The sequence below is a fragment of the Aythya ferina genome (assembly GCF_964211825.1).
Source record: "Aythya ferina genome assembly, chromosome: 22".
NCBI classification, from domain to species: domain Eukaryota; kingdom Metazoa; phylum Chordata; class Aves; order Anseriformes; family Anatidae; genus Aythya; species Aythya ferina.
The window spans coordinates 619,087-645,729 of record NC_140320.1 but is presented as its reverse complement, the minus strand read 5'-3'; the positions used below and the strand labels follow the sequence as shown (position 1 = coordinate 645,729).

The 26,643-nt window shown below is 46.2% G+C and overlaps 1 protein-coding gene across 8 annotated transcripts in view; it reads left to right on the top strand.

Moving 5' to 3' along the window:
* Positions 1-3,168: 3,168 nt before the first annotated feature.
* Positions 3,169-26,643, top strand: part of CDON (cell adhesion associated, oncogene regulated) — a 54,592-nt gene continuing 31,117 nt past the window's right edge. For 2 of the 8 annotated variants that reach the window (XM_084495586.1, XM_084495579.1), the window contains exons 1-3: positions 3,961-4,057; positions 22,010-22,146; positions 24,469-24,741. In XM_084495586.1, coding sequence (XP_084351712.1) covers positions 22,071-22,146; positions 24,469-24,741 — 349 coding nt within the window. In that variant the 5' untranslated portion in view covers positions 3,961-4,057; positions 22,010-22,070. Of the gene's footprint in view, positions 3,311-3,960; positions 4,058-4,506; positions 4,797-5,771; positions 5,814-22,009; positions 22,147-24,468; positions 24,742-26,643 lie in introns of those variants that run through there. The other 6 variants (XM_084495581.1, XM_084495584.1, XM_084495580.1 and 3 more) reach the window with 6 other exon arrangements.

Sequence of the window (26,643 nt, the reverse complement as noted above, 5' to 3'; positions counted from 1 at the left end):
AAGAAGCAAATTTTACCATTCCCCGCCAAAATCTTCTCCTGCAGAGGCTTTGCTGTGCAACAGGGCTGCGGGGGTGACAGGGGCACACCGGCACGCGGTGAGCTCGCCCAGGCTGCTTCCCAAGCTCAGCCCCTTCACTTCCCTGTTGTTTTTCCCCCGCAAAGAGTAATTATCCCCACTGGATGTCAAGAGCCCTGTTATTTTTTGTTTTCAAATCCTGGCGCGATTGCAGCGTGACAAAGCGCATCTGGTTTTTATACGAGTGGGAAATGCTTTCTAATAATCTCTACGACAGCTTGAATAATGGGAATCTGGAGTCATCCCAACAGGCCAGGCCATCCATGTGGCACCAGGGAGGAAAACAATGAGCGCTTCCAACCAGTGCTTGGTTAGGTTATTCCTGGTGTTTATCTTATTCCTAGTGTTTATTTTATTCCTAGACTGGGGAAGTTTTATATTAGAGCCACTGAATTTGAGGGCTGATGGATCCTGCTATGGGAGAGGCCATCTTCCATCAAGGCCATCTTCCATCAGGCACAACTTCCATCAGGGCCATCTTCCATCAAGGCCATCTTCCATCAGGAACATCAATTAGAAGGGCCAAAGCTCAACTTGAATTCAATTTGGCTAGTGCAGTAAAGACAATAAAATTATTTTATAAGTACATTAACAACAAAAGCAGGACTAAGGAGAATCTCCATTCTTTACTGGATATGAGGGGAAACACAGTGACGAAAGACGAAGACAAGGCTGAGGTACTCAATGCCTTTTTTTACCTGTCTTTATTCACAAGGCCAGTTATTCTCAGGGTACCGTCTATATCATCTGAATGTTCTTAAGTCTATGGGGCTGTACAGGATCCACCCAAGGGTACAGAAGGAGCTGGCAGAAGTGATCACCAAGCCACTTTCGATGATTTACAGCAGTCCTGGCTAACTGGAGAGGTCCCAGTTGACTGGAGATTGGTCCACCTTCAAGAAGGGCTGGAAGGAGGACCCAGGGAACTACAGGCCTGTCAGTCTGACCTCAGTGCCAGGGCAGGTCATGGAGCAGATCATGTTGAGTGCCATCACACAGCACATATTGGACAACTGAGTGGTCATAAGCATGTGCTTATGAAGGGCAGGTCCTGCCTAACTAAACTGATCTCCTTCTGTGACAACATGATGCACCTAGCGGATGAGGAAAAGGTGTTGGATGTTGTCTGCCTGGACTTTAGCAAAGCATTTGACACTGTTTCCTATGGCCTTCTCATGGAGAAACTGGCTGCTCGTGGCTTGGACAAGTGCATGGTTAGTCAGGCTCAAAGAGTCTGTGTGAAGGGGCTTAAATCTGGTCACTGGCTCATCAACATGGCACTTGCCAGGGCTCAGTAATGAGGCAAGTTTGTTTTCATGTTAATCAATGATCTTGATGAGAGGATCAAGTGTGCCCTCAGTTAGTTTGCAGACAACTCCAAGTTGGGTGGGAACACTGATCTGCTTGAGGGCCGGAGGGCGCTATGGAGGGGTCTGGGTGGGACCTGTGTAGGCTGGATCTATGGGACATGTCCAGCTGTATGGCCTTCAGCAAGGCCAAATGACAGGTACCACGGCTGGGGCACAACAACCCTGTGCAGTGAGACAGCCTGGGGGAAGAGTGGCTGGAAAGCTGCCCAGAGGGATGCTGGTCGAGAGCCAGCCAAACACGAGCCCGTGGTGTGCCCAAGAGGGCCAAGGGCCTGCACCCTGGACTCCATGAAAGGAGCTTGCAGTGAGGACGCTGCCAGTCAAGTGATAGGACACAGGGAAACAGCCTCAAGTTGTGCCAGGGGAGGTTTAGGTTGGACGTTGGGGAGAATTTCTTCACAAGGAGGGTGATCAAACATGGGAACAGTCTCCCAAGGAAGTGGTGGAATCTCCACCCCCAGGGGGATTTAAGACACATGGATGTGGCATAAGGGACACGGTTTTGTGATGGGACATGGTAGGTGATACTGGTGGTTGGACTTGATGATCTTGAAGGTCTTTTTCAGCCTAAATGACTTATGACTCTATGATTTTCCAACAGAGCCCCCTTCCATCAGGGCCATCTTCTATCATGTCCATCTTCTATCACAAACACCTTCCATCAGGGTCATCTTCTATCGGCAACACCTTCCATCAGGGCCATCTTCACCACTTGTATTTAACCCTCGCCAGCCATCAGTGTCAGAGATCGAGGTTATGCCATCAAAGCAGTGTGGTGTCTTCCAGGTTCTTCCCAAATTCTCAGCAGAAACTTCTCTGCAGGGCGATGCTTGAGGCTTTGGCTCTTCTGGCAGGTGCCAGCCTTTTGGTGACCCCATATCTCCTGCTTATTCCACTTTCCCTGACCATGCAAGGCGTGTGTGTAGTGATTTAACTCACCGCCTGACTCATACTTTATTTTGGGTGATTTCTTCACTAAAAAACATTTCCACCTGACCCCAGCTCTCCAGGGAAGGTGCCCGCACCCACCCTGTTCTGGCAGCTTGGGGACTTTGAGTGTTTTCTCTCTCTCTCTCTTTTTTTTTTTTTTTCCTTTTGCACTTGTGGAAATAATTACGTCCTGCAGGAAACCTTTGCATGGATAAAATTAGGGCTGGTAAACACAGGGTAGCACAGCCTGTTGGCCTCCCAGGTTTACCCAAAACTCCACAAACTGAGGCCTTTTCACATGAAACCCTTCCTGGGCAAAAGTCCATTCTCCAGCCCACAACCGCCACATGCAGGCCCAACCTAAATTTAGCAGAGCAAGTCCAAAAACAGGTCATTTTGGGCAACATCCCTGCTGGCCTTGACAAACAGCCTGTTGGAAGGGGCTGGGAAAAGCAGTGAAGGGTTTGGGTGCAGTGCAAGAGATGGAGCCGTAACGCCCTGGTTCAATGTTTAATTCCAAAGATTAGGTTTAATGCTGGGCAATTTAGTAAGCTGTTAATATTAAATTACGCTGCAAATGATGGGAGCTTCCCGAATGCTTAATATGATCTTCTTGCGGTTTGCGTTTGGACGTGCTCCAAGCCCAGATAAGCCCACTTTTGTTGGTTTTAGTGCTGTCTGCCCAAGCAGGGCTTTTTTTTTCGGCGTTATCTGTTGGAGGATCACGCACAGAGCATGTGTGCAGAGTGGAGGAGCATTTCCAGCCCTGCCTGGCCCCGCTCTCTGGAAAGGCTCAAGCAACTCCCCCTCTGCAGCACGACGCTCCTGCAGAGCTCCCATGCCAGAGCCTTCATACTGCTTTTTAAGCCCCACGGTTTGCAACTCCAGCTCCTGCCTGGCTGAAAAAAACTCTGCAGTGCAAGGGCAGAGAGGTGAGTCGGGCAATGCAAGGCCTTGCAACAGGTTCCGTGAGGCCTCACGGGTGTGTGAACAGCCTTGGCATGGGGATGACCTTTGCATGGGGGCACGGAGAGGCGTGGGGCACGGGGGAACTTTGCATGGTGCTCAGGCACACATTTTTCCTGCTGCAAACAAGTCCCCACTCGCACGGGGCACATGAAGATACCGGGTGCACGGGTGAAGTTTGCACGGGTGCAATTTTCACAGGCACAAATCCTGCGTGCTGCTCAGTGCCTGCGCTCCTCATGCCGCAAGCAGCCCTCCGCCCGGGATGGGGGGGGAGGGGGCACACGAAGATGCGGGCGCGCACAGGTGAAGCCTGCGCGGGTGGCAGCTGCAGATGCAAGCACTGCTCGGGAACGCGCTTTCCACGCCACGACCGCGCGGGGCTCACGGAGCGCGCTCCGAGCCCCCCCCCCCAGCCCGGTGCGGAGCCCCCGGGGCCGCGCGCGCCCCTCCCGCCCCGCCGCGGCGCGCGGCCCGCCCCCCTCCCTCCTCTCTTCGCCTTAAAGGGCCCGCAGCCCCGCCGCCCCGCTGCCGCCCGCGGGGGCCGGCGCCGCGCTCCCCCCACCGGCCGTTGGTACGCTCCGCGGGGCGGGGGCGGCGCGGCCGGGGCCGGCGGCGGCGGCGGTGGGCAGCGGGCGGTGCAGGACGGAGGCGCCCGGCCGGGTCGCCCGCCCCGCCTGGAAGGCGCCGGCAGCGGGGGGCCGGGCCCGGAGGTACGGCGGCGGGAGCGGGGCGGCGGCACCTGAGCGGGGCTCCCGGGGAGGGGGGGGCGGGCACCGAGCCCCGGCGCTCCCCGCGCTGCAGCCCGCGGAGGCAGGGAGCGGGAGCGGGAGCGGGGCGCTGCCGCGGCAGGTGGCGGGCGGGCGGACCCCGCTCCGCGGTGCCCGTGAGTCGCGGGGGGGGCGCCGGGGCTCCGGTGCGTGCTCCCTGCTGGCGAGGGGCTGCCGGGGCTGCGGCTCGCGCCCCCCACACCGGGGGAGAACCGAGTGAGGAGAGCCCCGGCTGCTGGGGGGGGAGTCCCTCGAGGGGTGCCGGGAGCCCGTACGGCGGGGCTCGTGCTTGCTTTGGCTGGAGGAATAAGGCAGCTGTGCTGCAGCCTCAGGTGGCGTCACTTGAGGGTTTTAACTGTCAAAGCGTAAAAATACACTCGCTTGTTTAAAGGCTGCTTCTGCAGATGTGGAAATTGTGAAGTAAAGCAACCGCTTCCCTTGCATGAGCACAGAGCTGTGCTGGCGTTCGTCATCTCGTAAATCCTCCTCTGCATGCTGGGCTGCACCAAGACCTCTGGAGTGCATTTGGTGGCTGCTTGAGATAGGATCCTGCTCCAGGCACCTCCCTGAGGTATAAGGACAGCAAAGCTGCAGCCTCCAAGAAGCCTAGCTGGGAAGTGTGTGGTGACTGAGCCGTTTTCAGGATGAAGCTGTTTGCTGAAGCAGTGCCTGGTGCTGATGGGTATGTCGCCAACTGTGCAGTGCTGGTGCGGTGCGTGCCATGGGAAGCTGTTTGCCCAGGCAGCAGCATCTGAGCGGCAGTTTGCACGCGTGTGTGTGTGTGCGTCTTGCTGCTGTGACGTGAGCTGTATGAGAGACGTTTAATGTGTGGAGGTGGCGTGAGCTATTTTTCATTCTGGATGTGAGCAGGTACTAGGCTTCACCTGGCTTGCCTGTATGTTGCACCAGGCCTGCTCCTCATGCTGTCTGTAAGTTTGTTTACTTGTTTCCTCTTGTAAGGGCTGTTAATATGCACTGGGAAACCTTTGCATCTTTAACTTTTCCATGCTTAAGATGCGAATCTTGGGTGTTGTTTTTTCTTTTGAATACAGCGCTGTGGTCCCGGGTAGCGGTCTCTGTGTGTTCCAGCTCATGTGGAGGTGGCTGTTTGCTGTGATCTGCTGGCACTTCAGTCCAGTGTGCTGGTGCCACTTGTGTTGTGCCTTCTTGGGCATACAGACATATGCGAAACTACATTAAGATGCATTTTGTTTTGTCTCATTTATTTTGATTGCCTCAGGTCCATAGTACCCTGTCCTGTGACTGCTGTTAGGTCTGTGTGACAGCTGTGGATTTTGCTGCTTGTGAATGTGGTTCCAGTGGGGCTTAAAACAGTTAAATTTAGTGTGTCTCTCCAGGAAGCCTTGAGACTGGGACTTCTCCCTCAAACCTGTGGAGATCTGGTGTTTCAGATCACGTTTTATGTGGAACCACTCTGATTGGCATGCTGCATGCAGCTTATAAACCTGCCTAATGTCCTTAGTTAGACAACATGTAACTTGCATGAATGGGTACTGGAGACCTGACCCTTCTGTGTACAGTCTGTGTCAACTGATTTGCTTACACTCTGTGGACTTGTGAGTGGCTCTGCTTCAGCTGAGTCATGTAGCTTTCTCACCTGCTACAGTATTTCTCTATCTGGTTTCTGTTTTTCCAGTGGTCCAGGGAGCTTCTGAACTGAATCCTGTCTGTAATTGGGGTAAGGCTGATCAAAAATGATTGTTTATGCTGCTTAAAATCTTGTTAACTTTTTTAGCCTTATGTTGTGAGTAGAACCTCTATTTTCCAAATGCAGAAGAGAAATAGACTGAATTATTTCCCTCTTCCTGCAGCGTTTAATGCTGCGTAATGAAGTATCCTATTGCTTGAAATTTTGTTTTTAACAAAAGAGCCCAGCATCTGTAGCACATTTTCTTTGTTTGGAGTCTTTGGTCTCTTCAACTTTCTCTGATTTAACTGACAGCTTGCTCTTATTTACACACAAGTTTTCAGATACAGATGATGTGTCAGTCCTTCTAAGACCAAACAAGTAGAAGTACTTGGGAAAAGATGCCATTGCATGTTTGGGAATCTAGCATTAACATCATATAGTTGACACTGATCAATTCTGCTTGTACCAAGTGTAGTTCATCAAATTTTATCTTTAAATGGAACTTCCAGCTTTTCTAGCAATACTTAAAGGTGGTATGTGGGGACTGAACTGTGTTCTCTGTATGCTTCTTTGCTATTTTGGTCTGATTTGTTAATGGGTTGCTGGCACCAGGTCTGTTCTTGAGGCGTATTGCTGTGGCATGCTGACATCTCGCTCTGGGGTATTGTCTTTTTCTGCTGGGACCAGAGGACTCTCAGCGCTGTCTTGCTCCCTTGCTGTGCTTGCCCAGGCCCAGTGGAGTGACCTGCGTGGTTCTGCAAGATGTTCTGTAGCGTAACATCTGATGAGTCTCTGCTGTTGACTTCAAAACCCCGCCTGAACTTGTTGTATCTCATCCTTCTTGCTCCAGGGAGATATCTTCCCTCTTCCTGCACCTACTCCTCCAGTTTCCACGGCAAATTCAGCATGAAGGCTTCTTGAGTTAACAAGAGTAGTCTCCAATTACCCTGTCTCAAGAATTTTTGGAATAGATAGTTGCCTGTGTTTGTGCGTACTTTGTTTGCGTGTTCTTCCAGTAATTTCATTGCTAGATGGCTTAGTGTATCTTCCAGGACTGAGCATGTCATAGTTTTCCACTCAGCTTCACCAGCTTGTCTGCCTGTTTCAGTGCTGGTTATCCTGTGGCGGTTATCCCTGCAGGGTAAGAAACTTTTTTCTCCCTCCTAGGGAATGAGTTGTGCATCCACACTGCCTGTCTTTCCCATTAAGCCCCTGTTTGCTCTTCCTATATGAGAAATACCTGCTGTCTTTTAGCAGCAGGGAAAACAATCACACAAGGTGGGTTGCTTTCCGATTCCCATTCCTATGAGCTGCCTGAGCTCCTCTGACCAGATTGAGGCTCCTTTTCCCCCTCTCTGGCTTCTTGGGCACAGCCTCACACAGTGGGATGCTGCTGGTGCCTGCCTCCCTCATTGGGGTCTGGCTGTGGGGGCTGACTGCAGCTTGCCTGCAGAGAGCAAGCCCTCAACTGACCACTTTGGGGACCCGCCATGCAGCTAGGGAGCTGCCAAATCCTCCACGCTGATTTCTGGAGAGGCCTCGGGGGGGGCGCAGGGGTGGGGGGGTGGGCCCTTTTGGCAGCAGCCGGTTTTTAAATTGGCTTAGCTGTCTCATAAAGCTGTGCTCTCACGGCCTAGCTGGATGCTGTAGCTGCAGCTGAGCGAAGGGCTGGTTGCCTTGCTGAGGGGGAGGGCTTGCTGTTCCCCCATCTCCTGCCCCTTGCTTGAAATGCCCCATATTAACCTGTTCAGCTCGCTAAAATGGGGGGGGGGGGAAAAATCCACCAAACCCCAGAGCAAGATAAGCCAGCTCAATTGGAATATTTTTTCTTATCCACCTTGGCAGCTGGGGGCAATGCCAAAAGCAGCAGGAGGGACTGAGGGACTGGCGGCGGGGGGAGCAGAGCGTGCCGGGGGCATGAGACCATCCCTTCTGGCAGCAGCGGGCCTTCAGTTCGGCTTAGCTGTAATGTGAAACCGCACCCCCTGCCTCACCTGTCTGTCTGATCATGCCTTTGATTTATATGCTAGATTTTGCTGTTTAGTTTTCCCCGCAGACTTTAACCATTGTATCTGATAATGAACCAAGTGGTTGAGCCTTATTTGTTTAATTCAAAGACGAGTTAATAGTTCCTACCTTGGAGTTGTACAAAGTCTGCCTGCCTTGCAGACTTTGGTTTTCCTTACGGTGAACCTGCAAAAATGCCCAAGGAGAGGGGTGGTGGTGGTGGGGAAGCACTTGTGCCGTGAGCAGCCTGGTGCTGGAAGGTGGGATCTGTGATGGTGTAAGGCATGCTCCTATAGCTCGCTGTGGCATCCTGGTGGTGCTCACAAAGATGCAGCCCAGTTCCCAAGTGGGACGGGGGCACTCCAGGGGCTCAGCCAGGCTGAGGGCAGTGCAGTGAGCATAGCGGGGGAAATGCCATGGGTTTTGGCTGGCTGCAGCAGTGGTGCTGGGTGTCCTTGGTGCCTTCTGGCTTGCAAGGCTGAGCTGCTGTGTGCTCAGCTGGTAGGCATGCTGACTGGGTTGGCCTGGTACGACCATCCTGCAGCAGGCTACGGCATTGAACTTGTGTGTTACTAGCTAAATACATACCCAATAACTGTGTCTGGCCTTGGTGCATCAGCTCAAGCAAAAGGAGTTTCTGCTGCCCCTCTGTGGGAAGGGGCTGGGCACTTCTGGCTTGCGTCGTTGGGGTGAAATGTGTTTTGTGGGCTGAGTTCCCTGCCCAATGGGTTGGCAGCTGCAGTGAGGTGAGGGGCTTTTCTCCAACCCCCATCCTCCCTCATGGAGGTATTTTGTGGATGCCCCCGATTGTTCTATGTCATCTACTGAATTGCTGGAGGATGGGTGGGTACTGGAGATTGCATTCCTACTGCAGTGTCTTTAGTTCTTGTGTGGACACCCTGTGTTGGATGGCAACCTGCTCTGGTGGAGGTGTAGCTGGAGATGCTCCAGTTCTTAGAAGGGGATGGTACTTGGGGTTTTCCTGTCACAGTTCTCACCCAGTAAAATAAACCGTTCGTTTGGCTAAAAGGCCTCACTCCAGAGAATCTTAAGAGGAATGATTTCTTCTTTTGATGCACCAGTTTAGAAGGTGACCCCATGTGACTACTTCTCTTGCGGGAATGAGTCCAGTGTGGGGATCTGCAGCTGAGGGCGGTTAACGTAACCCCTTCTGAAGCAAACCAAAGGTGACTTTTCTGGGTTCAGATCCCCCAGCTACTTCCAGATTGACCCAAGCTAGGCTTTCCCAAGTAAAGTTACTGTCATTAGGTAGTATTTTTTTCCTTTTTTTTCCCCTTCCTGTTTGTGAAGACATTATAGATCAGCCCAAATAAGGGTATGGAAGAGGCTGGAGATTTTCAGGAGGATCCACAGACAGTCAGTGCATGACTTGTTGCCTTTATCTCTGAGATCAGGAGATTCTTTTGCAGTGATGGATTAATCCACTCTTGAGTGAATAATATAACCAAGAACAAGTAGGAGCCAGCGCTCCAAACAGATGATGCGTTTAATACGTGTGTGCCTCTCCTCCCCCACTGAAAAGCTTCTTTCTTCACGGTTTCATCCGGCAGGCCTGCTGAAATCCTAGAGCGGCCTGCCTGCGCGCCAGCCCCCTGCCGCGGGGGATGAGGATGGGACCGTGTCAGGTGTCTCTGCTCCAGGTGGGCAAGGAGGGGGTGTGCTCGGCTTTGGGAGGTGCCCGTGGCCCACTTCGCCCCCTGCCTCTCCTCAGTACCCCGCTAGAGGTGCAGGTGCTGGTGCTGGGCCTGCCAGAGCAGTCCGCTGGGCCCTGAAGGCAGGCAGTGTTCCTCGGTGTGAGGAGCCTGCAATGTCCCTCTGTGCCCCACTGCAGCGTGGGGAAAGGGCTGCCTCAGCCCACAACCAGATCTCATGGAAGCGGGTGGGCTGGGGCTCGTGCTTCACTGCCCATGAAGCAACTCGTGAGGTCACAGTGCAAGGCAGTGTGCCTGGGTGCTGGGGGAGAGTGTTAGGTGCCAGGTTAGCCTGCCCTTCTGACACTAGCCCCACAGACCTGCCAGTGCAAGGAGCTACTGCCTGCTTTCAGCCCCTGGGCTGCTTCAGAGCTGCTTTGGTGTGGTGGATCTCAAGGGGCCCAGTGGCATGGGCACCATTTGGGTGCTCTAGGGCTGTTCCCCAGGACCTTCTTGGATGGATGCGGGCTCAGGACTCAAAGGGCCTGTGGTATTTGATGGCCACGGTTGACTGGGTGCCCTCTGCTCAGCACCACGGTCTGCATGCTGGCAAATGCTCTTGTCACGCAAGGTCAAGTCAGTGAAACCCATCAGCGTTGGATTGCCTTGGTTTTGTGAAAGCTGGTGTTCCTCTGCTGGGGATGTGGTGACATTGGAAGTGCTAGTGACAGCTTCCAGCTGTAATTTTTCCCCAGGCTATATTTGCTGTGTGGGTAAAGATAAGATCTTTTAAAACAGCATTTACCCATCTGGGGAATGGGTTCTGATTGTGTTGTCAGTACATGATTCCTGGTAGCTGAAAAGGTTTGCTGCATAATGTTCCAACTCCATGTAGATTAAATATATTGCAGAGTTGAACTGAACAACAGCATGTGTGTTTTTTGTTTTTTTTTCTTGTCCCCCCACTTCCCTCTCCAAAAAAGTTTTCAAATTGCAGGTGCGTGTGCATATACAGCATGTAGGCCCAGATTTTCATAAAGTTTGCTGAAGGCTGTTACTTCTGAGGATCTGTTTTGTTTGCAATAGCTTCAGGAAATTTTTGTTTCTCAACAGCCTTTTCAAAATTTGTGTTTTGGTGTAGCACTCAGATGCTCCTTGCATAAGTGTTTTGCTGTGACAGTGTATCACAGTTTGGAGATTTGAGTCTCCTCTAATAAAATGCAAGCTAAGGAGGAAAACCCTGAGGGCTTTTTGGAACAGAAGATGTTTTCTGTTCTTGCCACTAATCTTTGTTGCAGAACAAAATAGGAATGTATACTTTAAGTCTTTGTAAGGGTGTAGAAGGAAGCTGGCAATGGATGTAATCAGAAATGCTATCAAAACTTTCTAAATATGTTGAAATTTCAGGCCTAATGATGTAATTTTAAATTCAGATATTCAGACTGAGGCATTTTTTTGGGTGCAGACTGCACTTTCAGATCACTGTGCAAGTCAGGAAGTCAGGATCAAGCGGAGAAGAGTCTAGGACCAGGTCATAGATGGTGGGTACTGAAGTAAGTGCATCTGCAGTTGTGTTGCTTGAGTCTCTGCAGCACTAGAAGTCATCACAGAAACAGATCTTGAATTTGTTGGTAGCAATAAAATGGAGTGTAGTTTTCTGGATTATGTACTTTTGAATTGAGCACTTGAAAAAAAAAATGGTCTAATTCTTAAGTTAGCATTTTTTATAATTAGTGCATTTGTCATTGCTTACGCTTATTGCTTATGGAAGCTTGGACAACCTGTACGTTTTGAGTTTGCCTAAAACAGCTCTTATTGATTATGGTAACACAAAACGAAGTGCTGTGGCAAAGACCTTAATTAGCCTGACCGGTGCAAAAGGAGACCAAAACTTCTCAGCTTTGCTCTTGTAGGCGGCTAGAAAAAGAGAACTGTGAGTAACCTTCACCCTTTCAACCCTTTTTCCTCGAGTGGATAGGTTGCAGGTTGAGGACGTAAAAGAATTGAAGTCCTTCTCTGAGCCAAAGGTGTGAAGCTGTTTATTTTCACTCTGGAAATGTATATATTGCATGAGGCAGATGCTAGCCTGCTTAACCTAAGCATTCACTACTTATCTGGGGTCTGGCAAGTGTACAAGTGGTGTCCGTTCTAATCCCTGAATATTAAAAAGTCCAGGCACCTTTCTCTGGCTATGTCTGAGATTGCTTTAAAAACACAAAGAGGAGCCAACAAAAAAGAGCATTTGCTTCCTTTGCCAAGTTTAAATGAAGACTAATGCTGTGGTGCTTCTTAATCTTGTTTTTCTTGCTATCTGATGGATGTAAGATGGAAGGGATGGAATAGGTCCTGGCAGCAGTTATCTTCACAGGGGCACTGTGTTGCTGAGCTCAGCATTATGTTTTTGGGCGAGCTGACGTGCTGTGAAGCCTTGACCCTTTTCTGTGTCTTGATGCCTTGGTAATTGTGTCCCTCTTCCTTTGGGCATGTCTTCCAGAAGCTTGGGCCTGCCCTTGAATGAAGTGAAATCCCGCTCAGCGAAGTCAGAGCGTAGGATGTGTCTGTGCGAGTGAAAACAGGGCTCGGTCAGGTTAACCCGACAAAGTTCTCCATGATACCTGCGATGAAACCCAGCTACTTTCCTATCAGTTAACTTGCTCATGTTTGAACTGGTTATGCTGGTAATAGCTGCCATTGCCATGATTCACAGGCGGCGGGAGGAGACATGGGGCTCTGACTCAGCCACCGGCAGGCTTGCAGCAGCACTCGGGTGTCTCTCCAGGTGGGCAGTGGGGATGTGGCCCCGGCCAGCGGTGTCAGTGCTGGTGCTGCCCCGTGCGGGGCAGTAGGACGATGGGAACTGAACCCTCAGACCACAGCGTTTCACCACCAGCCACCGTGGGAAGACAGTGCTGGAGGATGGTGCCAACCTCCCGTTTTTTGCAACAAAAAGGTGACCTGACCAAAGTGATTTTTCAATTATTATTTTTTTTTTAACCAGGCATTGCATTGAGACAGCTTCTATCCAGGCCCCAAGCTGGTGGGGCTGCTCTGTCCATTGTCAGGATACCTTCCCTCTAGATTAAGAAGGGCAGAAGCAAGTTTTTGGCCAAGAGTTTGGACTTCAAATTTGAAACCAGGTTTGATCTGTGAGCGTGGGGGAAGGGAGAGGAGGAGGGCAGATTTAAAAAAAAAAAAAAAAAAAAAAGTTACCCAGTTAGCTTACAGTAAGGCTGAAAGATGAATTGTTAGAAGGCTTTTTTTAATCAGGGGAAGAAAGACTGACTCTTCGCTGCTTTCTCCCTCAGCTGTCACTGGTTAGCCAGTTTGCTCTTTAATAAGCATTGTTCTGTGTGCCTACCCTGGAGACCTGGTTCTGCAGCAGTGCATGTTGGCGTGGTGTACTATGGTAAATATGGACTAGTACGGACTACTGTAAAAAGGAAGAACAACCATTTCAAGCAGAGTGTAGCACTTCTTTTCAGGAAAAAGTCAAAAACAGTTGGTTACTCTGTTTTTATGTATAGTTTCAGCTCTCCACAAGCAGTGAATTCTAAAGGGTGACTAACAACTGTGCTGTAATGCACAGGCTTTGCTCTCTGTTTCCAGTGCACCTCCCATATCCTGCAGCCATGAGTTCACAGGCTCCTAATTGCCTATGATGTAAGACAGCAGTAGATGGGGCTGCTATAAATTCTGGCTGCAGGTGTGGATTTAATAGTTGTGCTTCCCTTTAAGGGATCACGGAGAGCATGGATCCCTGCAAGTTACAACAGATGGAGTTGGACTTAGGGGCAAGGCATCTACAAGAGCCATTTGCCTACATTTTTTTAGAGATGCTGCTTGCTGGAGGCTGTTGAGGTATCTGTGTTTATCCGGAGTCACCTCAACAATGAGCTTGCTGTCCTCTAGCACAGCTCAGCTATCGCTGCTCTTCTTGATGAAGGTTCAGGGAACCTTTTCTCATCTCAGAACTGAGCAGGCATCAGTGCACTGTGGGAGCTGGACTTCAGGCAGCATGCGTGGACACAAGCTCCTTTGTCTGTGAATCTGAGAGGTTTTTGTTGATGAGCAGAGCAAGTCTGTGGTTCCAGTCCGTTTTGAAATTGTGCTCAATTCTGGTTATAGGATTTGGAGAGTTTACAAACAAGGGTGATTGTCCTTCATGTGTATGTGTAACTCTGATAATTAGGATTTAGGATTGCAAGTCCCCTAGCTTGTTGAAAATGGGTATTTCTCACATGGAGTTCGGTTTTGAATATTTTTCCCTTAATTTTGGTCTACATTCTTGCAGTTCAGGGTCTATTAAAGATACAGGGAAAGGTGCCTGGTAGGTTGATGTGAATCTTTTTGCTGTTTGGGTGCAAAGTTCCCTTTTGTGGACGTTGGTTCCTACCCCTTCCTTTGTGCTTGTGCTCTGAGACTGTGTGGTGAGCTGAAACCGCTCCCTGATCCAGGTGAAAACTAAACCTCATTTTTCTTTGGCTGAGGTTCCAGCTGGATCTGCCAGCAGGTCTGACTCACTGGCCATGCAGTTGTGGGTGCAGATAGGAGGATGCAAGCCAGGTCCTGAAGGAAGGTGTTGCTGCCCTCCTCAGCAGTAGCCTGAATTCAGATTGGCTTAAACTGGTTGTGAAATCTTGTTCTCAGTAAAAATATTTGGTTGAATAATGTAAAAAACAACGCTGTACTCCAGGGATCAGGTCAGCCCTGCAGGAAGAAGAGTGGAAAGGATTGATGAGGGGAGGGGAGCATTCAGAAATACCTTGTACATGACTGAAGTTGAGCAGAATTTTCCTTGGAAGTCATAAGGTGCTGTGAGAGAACCAGTACAGGTGTTGAGCTGAAGATACGGGGAAGAAGGAAAATGAGAACAGGGTGAGATCTCAAGGGTCTTAAAGAGCAAAGGGCAAGAATTTTGTATTTATTTGGTCTACGGTTACTCTGATAGAACTGTTAGGCTAATGATACCTTTCAATCCCTTGGGGTCTAAAAGCCTTTATTTAGGCATTTAAACATAATTGCAGCACAGCAGAACTGTATATTAGGCTAATGCTCTGTTCTTTTTCTTCCCTGGAGGCTAGAAGAGTCAGAAACCATACCCACTTCATTAGTGTGGCAGCAGGGGGACTATGTCAGCTTTTTTTTTTTTTTGAAGCTTAATAATAAAATTAACCTAATTGTTATGCCAGTTTGTGGGCAAGAAAGTGTGACTTGGGTGCATTTTCCTGAAGCCTCTCTTGCTGTGACCAGTGCTGCTATCACTGGATGCAAATTCCAAGTGTCAGTGATCAGGATGTGCCTGTGGCATATACGGAGTCGGGAGTGTTTTTAGCTGTGTTCTCTTACAGGGCAGGGAAGAGAGCAGTGTGCTGCAGAAGCACAGTACACAAACTGTTAAATTTTCTTCACTCTGCTCACAAATCCATTTCTTCAGTCAACGCCAAAGCATGCGTTCTTCTATCAAGACCATATGTACGCCAAGACTGAGGTTTTAAAGTCAAGGTGTTTTTGAAATATTGGAGTGCAAATTAAGTATCTGAGTAATCTTAACTGTCTTCTCAAAAAAAATTTGCTATCAGCCTCACATATAACTCAAAGGATTAATGGAAAGCTAAACTTTGATCAGAGTCCAACAGCTGATACCAACCATGAGACTTTCCAGGCCTGAAAGCAAAATAGAAAAATCCAGTGAACAACTCAGGAAAAGATCTGCTTCTCTGTCTTTGAGGCAGTCCAACTTTTTGGTCATGTTTTTAGACTGATACTTCTTGTTTTTCTCAGTTACTTAATGTCTTCATGCGTCTCCTTTGTCCCATGACACCAAACCTTACCTTTAGAAGAGTTTGAGTAAATTCACATTCTGCATGTTCAGAATTCATCTTCTTTGCTCAGTGCCAGTCAAGTTTCTCCTTTATCCTGAGCAAACATTCAGTCTTAATTGTGACAAAAATAATGTGCCATTTGAAATTGTTGCACAGCTGATAATACACTTTAGCAATATAGATGCTGTCAGGTTTTGTCACTAGCTGCAGGCCACTGACTCGCAGTGCGGGTTGAATCGTGGAGCAAATATGAAGCTGCCATCACTTGTAAGCTAGAGAGCTTTTGTGCACACCCGTGCAAGACTATAAAAATGCATGTTACTTACCAAGAGTGAAAATACTAATTGACTCATTAAGCATGAATGCTTATAGAAAACATTTGATCATGGGCTTAGCACTGATTCATTTGGACACTAAGCATGGGGATGGGCAGAAATTTGGAGATGTTAATGGAATTCAAGGTAAGGATTGAAAAGGCTGTGCAATTTTATTCTGCAGCTTCATTAAGTTGTTATGATAACAGTATAGAAAGTTTACTACCAGTTTAAAACATAATAAATAAATATGAACACGACATCCAAGGATGCTGTTTCTTGTAATTTTAAATACATTTCAATTTGGTTTGTTTCTGTAGATGCCTTTGAGTATGTTTCGTTGTGTTCTCTGATCTCTGTATCTTTCATGTTTGCTTTATAGGGTCACTGTCAGCAAACTGTTTTTGTGGAGTTTTCCTTTTCAGATTTTCAAGTGTGTTTTAGGATAGAGAAAAATGCTGGTCTTTCAGGACTGCTGGGCAGAGTTCAGTTTGTTTTATAAAGTTTTATAAAAGCACCCAAAAATCCCTTTGAAGTATGTAATTTTATTACTTACATTCTCAAAATGCTCTTTCATGATTCGATAATTCTAATGCAAGTGCCTAGTTATGGTATTTTAAAAAGAAGAAAAAAAGACCCCAACACTTATGTAAAAGCCTGATTCCTTATCTACATTGCTCGGCTTCCTGTAATTTAGTAATGCAGAAACTGCCGTTCAGTGCTTGAGGTGGAGAGTGTAGAACGGGAGCGCTTGACTTTTTTTTTTATTTTATTTTTTTACACAAGCTGTGACTACAGCACAACTTTTCTCTGTGCTCGGGTCCTCTCTTCTGAGTGTAATTAGGAACACATTGATTCTTATTGCAGCTGGCAGCTGCTCACTATTGCCTTTTTCAGCTTCTGACCCCCATAGTCCTGGTGACCTTTCCTGGGGTTAGTCGTGGGCCCTTTGCATTGTGATGGGCTAGAAGTGGCTCATGTGGAGTTGATTATTTCCTTGCTTGTCTGGCCTTTTTGGTGCCATAACTCCAAGTCACTTCCATTTTCTTCCCCTGCTTTTGGCTGACCACAGTGAAAGGAAATGCTTTTTCTGGCGACAGGATCAGTTTGCATGCTTGACTGACTCGATTGAGACCCTGAAAAGGGGGGAGGGGGAGGGTAATGAACACTGTAGGTGCTGCATTTGCTTTTTAAAGGCTGATGCTAATGATGGAGTAATCATTAAGCATTCATAAAAATGGTGCTTCAGCAGCAGCCTGGGTTGCCTTAGAGCGACCTCAGACCCAAGCATGCTGGCATAAAAATCCATCTGCCGCATCCTCGGTGCGCAGTGGCTCCAGGAGAGGTGCAGGCCGCAAATGTGTGAAATAACTGCAGGCGCCTTGGCGTCGCTTGCTCGTGGCTGCTTCAAGGATTTCCCAGCCACCAAAAGACCCAGGAAGAAACCTCAGAGGTTAGTCTGCAAAGCCGATGGGCGGATTGTCAGTTGCTACTGGGCTCCCAACCATTCCTCCAAGCACAAAAAGCTAATGAAGTATATATGCCAGCTGTTACACTCATTTTGCCAGACCCCAGGAGGACAGCATGAAGACAGTCAGTGATCAAAGGATTTGGAGATCACTGAGGAGCCCGGGCTGCAGGAATGTCTGATTGCTTTCTCTTGGAATGCCACAGGCTTCAATACCTTTTTTTTTTTTTTTTTAAGGTGTCTTGGTGTGAGATTTAATGATCTAACTCAGCTTGCTTGTACTAAAGGCATAGTATTTTAGTTAATTCTGAGGGGTTTATTTGCCCCAAATTTAGATTCTTTGAAAACCTGCAATTGTTTTGTCAGTACAGCGGGAATCTGGGAAAGCGAGTTAAAATTACTCTTTTCTTGGTAATTCTGCAATTTAATAAATAAACCAGGAAAAAATAAAAGTATTCTCAGCGCTTGGTGTCTTTTTATATTGCATACAGTAGTATAGAGTGAGGTTGGAGTAACTGATTTTGTGTTGCAGCTTAACAGAAATATGCAGTCTTTGGAATCTAAAGCTGTTTTGCTGCAAGTCAAGGCTGCTGTCATGCTGGCAGCTCGCAGGCAGTGTTGCCCCTGAAGCAGCCGCTCTGTCAAGCAAACGTCACTTTTTCCTAGGTTGTCTTGGAGAAGGCTGTCAGCTTCTGGAGGTGGAGTGGGTAACCTGAATAACTCCCTCTGTTCCTGAGCATGCAGTTTCCTTCCTCCTCCTCTCCTGCTTTGCGCTGGCTCTGGTGTTCACAGGGTCCTGCACCAAACGTGTAGGGTGCATTTGGCTGGAAAAAAAAACTTTCCTCTTTTAGCTTCAGTTTGTCCTGCCATAATGGAACATGGCTGAAGGTCAGGAGTCTGGGGGGAGTACTGGGGTGAGAATACTGCAGTGTCTGGATTGACAGGGGGCTGCAGCTAAATGGTGCTGGCGGCTGCTTACTCTTGGGCATGGCAGGAAAGTGATTCAGGGAGCTGTAAAAAATGGGTATGGAATAATGTTCATTTTAGTAGTGACTCTGCCCTTGGCTGAAAGGGTGGAGGTGACTTTATGGTTGGGGAAAGGAGCAGGAAGGCAGGTTCTCCGCTGTGTCCTGAAGGAGACAGGATCCTCTCAGCCCAGGTGCCACACGAATGTGTGGTAAACAGCAGCACTTGTCATTTTTTGGAGTGTCAGACTTGCTTTTGGGGCAAACATGGGGAGGAATGAGTTAGTTTGGAAGGTGTTAGGTTGAGACAGCTGCACTGAAGACATCAGCTTTACATCAAAGACCACTGGTGTCTGGAGGGATGTTGAGAAGTGCAAAGAGAGGGAGAGGGCTGCTGCCAGGGATGTGCTGCCCTGGCACGTGGGTGTGAGGCAACAGCGAGGAGCCTGCCTGGCTGCTCTGAGGCCTGGATCTCCTCATCTTGGCCCAGGGTTGCTCCTGTCCCTCCTAATTATCTCTTCAGGCCTTGAAATCCTGCTGATTGCCTGCAAGTTGCCCAATGGAGGCAGCTGTGGAGCTGTGAGGAGGCTTGTGCTGAGGCCCGTCTGCCTGCTCAGCAGTGGGAACCTTGTGGGGACCCTGAACCTGCTGATTAAAAGGTCACCTTCCAGGCTGTTGTGCCGTTTCACATTAACTCTGATGACTTCTTTGCTTGCCAGTAGGTGGCATCCTGAAGGTCTTGGGCATGAAGCTGCCAGCTGATGGGTGAGGGGCACATGCCTGTCCCCAGGGCTGTTGGATGAGGAGTCCCTTTTATGAAGTGTCTGTGACAAATGAGGCACACAACTAAAATTATCTTGTCCTCAGAAATATTCCATTGTAATGATTTAAGTCCCAGAAGGTATTGGCTGCACATTTACAGCCCTGTGCATGCAGTGTGCTCCAGAGATAAATATCCATCGGAGTGGTCGGGACTCCGCCGTCTTGTGACACGAGCCCTTTGTCTTCCTTGTTTCCCTTGACCTGAGATACGCAAGAGCAGCGGTTACATCATAGTTGATATGGAGCTCAAGTACTGGAGGAAAATAATTGGAAAATGACTTTAGATAAAGATGTGGAGGTAGGAAAAGTATGTGCTTTTGTCATGCTGTGGCTTTCTGGTGTGTGTCCCTGATGGTCTAGAGAAGCTGCCATCAGAAGTGGAAAGGGCTTTTTTTGATCCATGAAAATTGTGGCCACCTCAATTCAATTGTTATTTTAATGAATAACTCCTGTTAGTACTATTTTATTTTACAAGGGTCTTAAATAGCCCTATCTTCTCAGTGACACCTCGTCCTTCAAAATAACTATCTGATTTACCAGTGATGGAAATCGGTTATCTCAAGTGAGGAACAGCAAATGGAGGATCACACCAACGTTCTGGGTGAACTCAACCTGGATACTTAGATACTAAAGTGGAGTTGCATCCAGCCAAAGTGCTCCTTTTTCTGTTCCAGGTAGATCCCCAATGACCCATACTTGCTGTCAAATGTCATAGGCAAAATGAAAGTTCAGGATTATCGAAATGGTGGCAAAGAGGAAGAGTCCTGTTCTTCCATTGCTTAGGCCTTTTAACACTTGGATACATATTAATGGAATGTTAGAGGCAAGCCTTCTCCACTGGGTGTCTAAAGACCCCCAAAACTATGAGCTGTGGTTTTTCCTCCTCTACATAGTGAGGGCCTTCTATAGTGACATGAGGTAAAGCACCTGCAGAAGAAAAAAGCAAATATTTTTTGGTCTTGCGGGATCCCACCTTCTCTGAGTGTTTGCATATTCACCAGTGGATAGGAGGTCTTTGCAGTCCTCTCAAAACTAGATGACAGACAAACTTTATTCTGATGCCTGGGCATTGTTGCTGAACAATGCTACACCAGTTAAAGTTAATATTTTTCTTTTTTTCTCCAGTCAAAGAGCATTGGTATTTGTGGCTTTCTTTGCATACTCCCTGTTTTACAGTTGGTCTTACCACTTCACAAGCCTATGAAAGCCAAACTGGTAGGTCAAAAGAGGAGTAGCTGTTGATACTGGCAGCTAGGAACATGTAAAGAGAAAGATAAACAAAGGGAAATCAGAGCCTGGATAAAGTAGATCTCCAAAGATAAAGTTTAGTTAAAGATAATGAGCTGGCCTTGTTTAAAAAGACAGCTGCAAAATAACCCAGTAGCTCCATGTGCTGGGGTTAAAGTTGACCTAGAATATACGTTTCATTGCTTTTCATAAATAAATAGTCAAGGGAAGATTTGGCGAAAAGCAACATTGCCCCCCACCCTCTTCAGAAAAGTGTTTGATGTTAACAAGTTCTCTGCATGTTTACTTTGTCCTCTGTGCTCGCTGGTGGAGCGGCTCTGCTGCCCTTGAACCGAGTGAGAACTCAAATAAACCAAAATACTTTCTGCACAGCCAGTCTTCCTTGCCATCTGTATCTTACCAAAACAGTCCTGACTACTTCAGGAACCAGCAAACCGTTGCAGCGTGGTCTGCTGGATTACTGGATCTTCTGAACAGCTGAAATAAATTTGCTGGATCAGATAAAACTGCCCAGAAACAGGAGCAGAACTCATCAGATTTTCTCTCAGCCTTCTAAAACTGTCATTATAAACTTGAAGTGCAATTTGCAGGGAGAAGTAGTTGTAAGCAAATAGTTCTATAAAATCTGAAGTGATACTTTTATTGTTATTGGAGTCTTTTCCTGATGCTTATTTTGCATATACTTTTTACAGTGACATTCTGATGATAAAATACTGTAATTTTAAATAAACTGTGGGAATAATTTTGCTGTTGATATCTGGATCCAGATTCTTGGAACCAAATGGCTATGCAAACACTCAATAAACTGAGAGTGCTGCTTAGGACTTATTCCTATCAAATGTATGCATTGTTGCACTTGTTTCTGTACGATGCCAGTAAAACTCATGGTTATTGTATTTGTGTTAGATATGTGTTTATATATATATCTGATATATGAGATGTTTAAAATATATGTTGAATGCTATCAGCAACAAAATTGTATGATCTGTTTCAGGCAGACTGATAAATGAAGTAACTATGCTAAATGAACTAAAAATCACATTAATCATTATAATACAAAAGGCAAATAAAAAACTTAAATGAGTGACAGGTGCAGGGTTTTGTGTTTGCTTTTTTTAACTTTTTTTTTTTTTTTGAGAAGAGATGGGGACTCTGAGTGTCAGAAACACAGTGGCTGAGACTTACCTCATGCAAGGGGGGCTGCTGGTTTCACGACTTGGTCCCTATATTTAGGTGCTGAAAGGGAGGTCTTCTGCAGTGCAACTGCCAGGTGTGATACAGCTGAGGAAAGGGCTGTCCTGTTGTAGAAGCAGCTGTGTAGACACCCCAGCAGTATGTATGAGAAAGCAGTTTCAGTTCTGGAATATAAATGAGAACAAGATCGACATTGATAATGTTTTTTTTCAGTAGGATTTGCCACAGTTTGCCTGTAAATCCACTGAGGGACAGTGCACGTAAGCAGCGTGGTTCTTGACCAACGTGACGAGGAAAGCAGATGACATATCTCACTAAGCAGGTTTAGCACAACCACAAGCAGTAGCTGCATTGCAGAATATAGATTCACAAAAACTTGTAAAACAAGTGTAGCCTGGTGATAGATGACCAAATGATTATTGTTTGCAAACAATATTATCTCAAATAGATAAGCTGTTTACTTTGGACTTCAGTTCCTCTGGTTGGAAAGTAGTCTAATTTATCAAGGCTGTATGGTTCAGCGTGTATGCCTCACATCCCAGCTGTGGAAAAATCTTATATTAAGAATAGTACTTGGAAACATAGTTAAGTTCAACATCTAACTCATTTTTACAGATGGTTTCTATATTGTGAAGAATACTGGCTGTTTCCTGGTTGTGCTTTTTTTTTTAAACCCCAAACACTTTGTTGTTAGAGAGTTAAAAGAATAACTCCTGAAATTTACAGTAGACATCTGTTTGTTTGTTTTGTAGCTGTTTCAGTGCCTCATCTTAATCTGGAGCTTTGTGCTTTCAACTTCTGCAATCAGGCGCTATGCATCCAGATCCTGGACATTTACAGGCACCACTCTTTGTCGCCGTCACAGTTCTCATATCTGCCACAAGTTCAGGTAAGGCCTTCTTGCCCTAATCAAAATGTATTTGCAGGCTTGAGCATGTACTTCTAAACAAGCAGTGATTTAGAGTGCATTTCAATCTTAATGCCAATTTTAATGCATGTTAATGATAGGCTGATTTTAAGGACACACGGAGCGCTGACACTCTGAAGCTCAAATGTCTTACGCTGGATATATGACTTGTTTTTGAAAACTTGGCTCAAAACAAATGCTGGAATTTAGAAGGCTCTGTTATGTAGGTTTGTTCTTTGGGATCTCCATGGACTAGCTGGACTCTGATTTTGCTGTGTACCATGCATCTTGTGTTCCCATGGGTTTGGGAGGGGATTGAAATTTGCAAGGGAAAGGGGGAATGAGATCTTTGAAACACGAACATTGATGCGTGGCTGTAGTTGGAACAGCTCTTGCGTTAAAAAAAGAAGAGGGATGGTTTTAATTGACACATCTGCTCTGCATAGTCAGCTTGTCTTAATGTAACCACACCAAAAAGAAGCTTTTACTACTTTTAGCACTTCACAGCCAATCGTTATAAGCAAATGGGATAAATTTTATTTTTCAAGCAGTCATAGGAGATTAATTCTAGCTGCAGGGTCACTGCTACCAATTTTGACTTTTACATTGAATGTAAAGTATTGGTGTTAGAAGCAAGGACAGGGACAAAGATGAGGGAAGATGAAAGTAACGGTGCAGTTTCAGAGCTATTGGTGGCTCATGAACTAAGAAGCCCAATGCTTTTCTCTTATCCCTGGAAATTCAAACTGAACTAATAGGAAAAACAGTTTTCTAATTAAAAGCTAAAAATGTACATCTGGAGTCCTGTGAAATGCTTGGATACCATTTTTATGGATTTCATATTTTTTAAGTGAAGCCACACTTTAATTTCCAGTTTTATTTTGTTTATGTAGATAGTTTAGTTTATGGTTCTGTTAAAAATGCACAGTTTCTCATCTGAAATTCATCTGTATAGACAGAGCTTGGACAGACTGACTTTGGAAGAAAAGCACGAACTGAGAGCCCCACCTACAAGAAAACTGTCTCTTATTTGGATGTCATTTAATCTTGTCTTGACCTGTACTATCTGGACTTTTTTAGCTTACTCACAACCTAAAATTGTTTTCCCTTGCTGTTCTGTCTCTTTACAAACACTTTTTCTTCCATGTTTCTAACCAAATAGGAGTCATTGGTGTTAATTGCCTCTCTTGATCTGTTTGTACAAATTTCCTTAGCAGAAAATTCCATAGAAAACAAATGGAAATAATTCCCAATGTTTCATTGGCCAGGATTGGAAAAAATTTCCTCCACAAGCAGGAATTTTCTTCTGGCAAATAAATGGATTCTCATAACCCAAGTTTTGTACAACCGAACCTTTTATTTATTAGCAGCTTTTCCTGTTTCTGTTCGTCTTGACTCAGTAAAGATAATGGGCGTCCAATTCATCATTCTCATCCTGATGAAGTCCATGTATTTGGAATTATCAAGAGCCTTTGCTGTTCATCCAGCTTTTTTATCCTGCTATTTTTAATTAGTTCTGCAGACTCAGAGGCAGTTCTGCATAAATACGTGGCAGGCTGCTACCATTTCTAAAATTTTACAAATCACGTCCGGGCCCGCTTCATATGGGACAGATCAGCTACAGCTGTGTTACTAGACTCTGTTCAGGTGACGGGTGCTGTTTCACTCTGATTTAAACCAGTGTGATTGCAGTTACTGCTTTCCCCCTTTTTCTGGCTCTTGCAAACATGGTCTCTCATCATGCTTTTATCAAGTGATATCAGCCATATCTGGATGCAAGTGTTTAGATTTAATTTTTGGATTTGATGTTCACACTCGCATTGTCTGTAGTTGGGGATGTATCTTGCCTTCCTTTAAGCAGAACCTACCTTCATTTAATCATTGTTACTGTCTTCATGGGGTTTGAATCTTGTCCAGAAGTTTTCCCTGGCATTTGAGAGTGGGAATTTGTAATGAGTTCTTCTTGCAAAAGAAAAGGTGATACCTACTTGAGTGAGTATCACTACCAACTTGGTGTTTAGAGACTCTGCATTTGTCAGTGTGCGATATGAGAAGTCTTTTTTTAGGAATATTTATGCCTCTTGAGAAACTTTTTCCTGAAGCAACCAGTCCCTTCCAGCACTGATAAAAGAAGTCTGGTTTGTGAAGTGACACAAACCTTACAAAAGAGGATTGCTATAATACAGTCTATGATCAGTCTCCAACATGAGTCAATACATCCTTAATCTCATTGCATGTGCTCATGCAAAATGCATTAATAAATGCTCTTCATGAACTTAATATTGTGTTTTTTTTTCATTTTAGGTTTAATTCCCCATTTTACTTCTGAGCCCCTGTCTACTGTCCAGAAGTCTGGTGCGCCCATACAACTACACTGCTCTGCTGAGCCCTCCACAGCTCACATTTCTTGGCTGTTTAATGGAGAGCCTTTGGACAGCAGGTTGGGAGAAGTGGAAATCCAGTCAGGATCTTTGACAATCGTCTCTCTAAGCCTGTCAACATCTGGTCACTATCAGTGCATTGCCAACAGCAGCGTGGGCGCTGTTGTGAGTAGGGCTGCAGCGATATCGATAGGCAGTAAGTTAATTTTTGTGTTCCTTACTCTGCAAATTGCATAGATCTCATCTAGTTGACTTGTAGAAAAAGCCTAGTTTTAAATCCCCCCCTCACCCTGCCAGCACTTAGTATGTGATCAGTTATGTTTTTCACTGATAGGTCTTCTGTGTCATGTGAGACCTGTCACACAGAATCGTAGAATGGAAGGATTGGAAGGGATCTTGAAGGATCATCTAGTCCAATCCCCCTGTCAGAGCAGGAATGCCTAAATCATGTCACACAGGAACACGTCCAGGTGGGTTTGTAGTCTCCAGAGAAAGAGACTACGCAACCCCTCTGGGCAGCCTGTTCCAGTGCTCTGTCACCCTCACTGTGAAAGTTTCTTCTCATATTTAAGTAGAACCTCCTATGTTCCTGCGCACATCCATTGCCCTTTGTCTTATCATTAGGTGTCATTGAGAAGAACCTGGCTCCATCCTCCTGACACTCACCCTTTACGTATTTGTCAGGTGATGCACATGTGGAACAGCTCCCCTGGAGAGCTTGTGGATATTCATCCGTAGAGGCTTTTAAAGAGTCCACTAGCAAAGCCACAGTTGACTGATTTAGCATTGTCAATAGCCCCTTTTTAGCTGAACTCTGGGTTAGAGACCTTAAGAGAGCTTTCTGGCAGATGCAAATATTACTCAAGAAAATAACATTCTGTTCAATGAATGCCTTAAAATGCAAGGTTCCTGAAAACTTTTCTTCAAAATGGATAAAAAAGCAGAAAGTGAGCTGCCATACCATTGCAGAAGCATGCTAGAGAGTCAGTAAGAAAGGAGAGGAGAAATGAGTCAGAATTGTTGCCTAGGAAAGGAAGGGAACTTGTGCACCTTCCATCTACATCTAGATGGTTTTCACTAATGAAATGCTGTTCTTTGGGGGGCACTGTCTTCTGCTATTCTAGGTGGAATTTCCCATCTCTGTAGCATTGATTCTTCTAATCAGTCTTTGGTGCTTGATCTGTAAATTACTTGATTTAAAAGAGTTTAGAGGAAGTGCAAAGTTTTCCATGTAGAAAGGATGACATAGTGCTGAGAATAGGAATGTAGTATTCCTCCATGAGGATGATTTGTCTGCTTAAGATTGCAGTGCTGCCTGAATTGGGCCTTTGTCAAGCAGGATTTGAGTAATTTTTCTGTAAGGGTATCTCATCTATGGAGCATGTCCAAAATCCCCCTGGGAGGAAAATTTCTTGTAAGTGTTTTGGTAGAGTACTGACCCATAGTAAGACCCTCTCAAGAGTGCTATAAGGGTAGCTAGCATAGAAAAACTTCTCGACCTAGAAGATGCTTTCTACATGAAGGGAGTAGAAGAGCAGCCTTTGTACTTTTATCCTCCTTTTAAGATTTTAGTAGCAAATTTGAAGGTGCTGTTGATTGTTGAGGCTTTCTGCTTGCCTCACTGCTCATGGCAGTGAGTGGAAAATACTATTGTACTCACTGTTGTGTTAAGAGAAACAGAAAGACAATTTAATGTTTCTTATGAGAAGGCTTCTTTGTGTTAGTTCAAATTATCTTCTGTATTGCCTTCAGAGCCCAAGATTAACACCACAGTCTTCTCTTACTGATTTTTCTGCTTTCTTTTCCTGGAGGAGTTGAGGGAACATAGGAACTACTTTTTCTCTTCACTATTCCTGTTTAAATGCTAGTCCTTCCTGGGGTAAGAAAGCATGTCTACACCAGAAAGCTTATGGTATTACAGGATACAGAAAGGACCATGCCTGTGGATGTGAACATCTAAATGCTGGGCCAGGAAAGATAATCAGCTTGATACCATCTATCTTTTTTTTTTTTTTTTTTTTTTTTAAATTAATGTGATTACTTCCCTTCACCTTTCCCAAGCCTTTGCTGCTTTTAACCTTTTACCCATTCCCTTCTA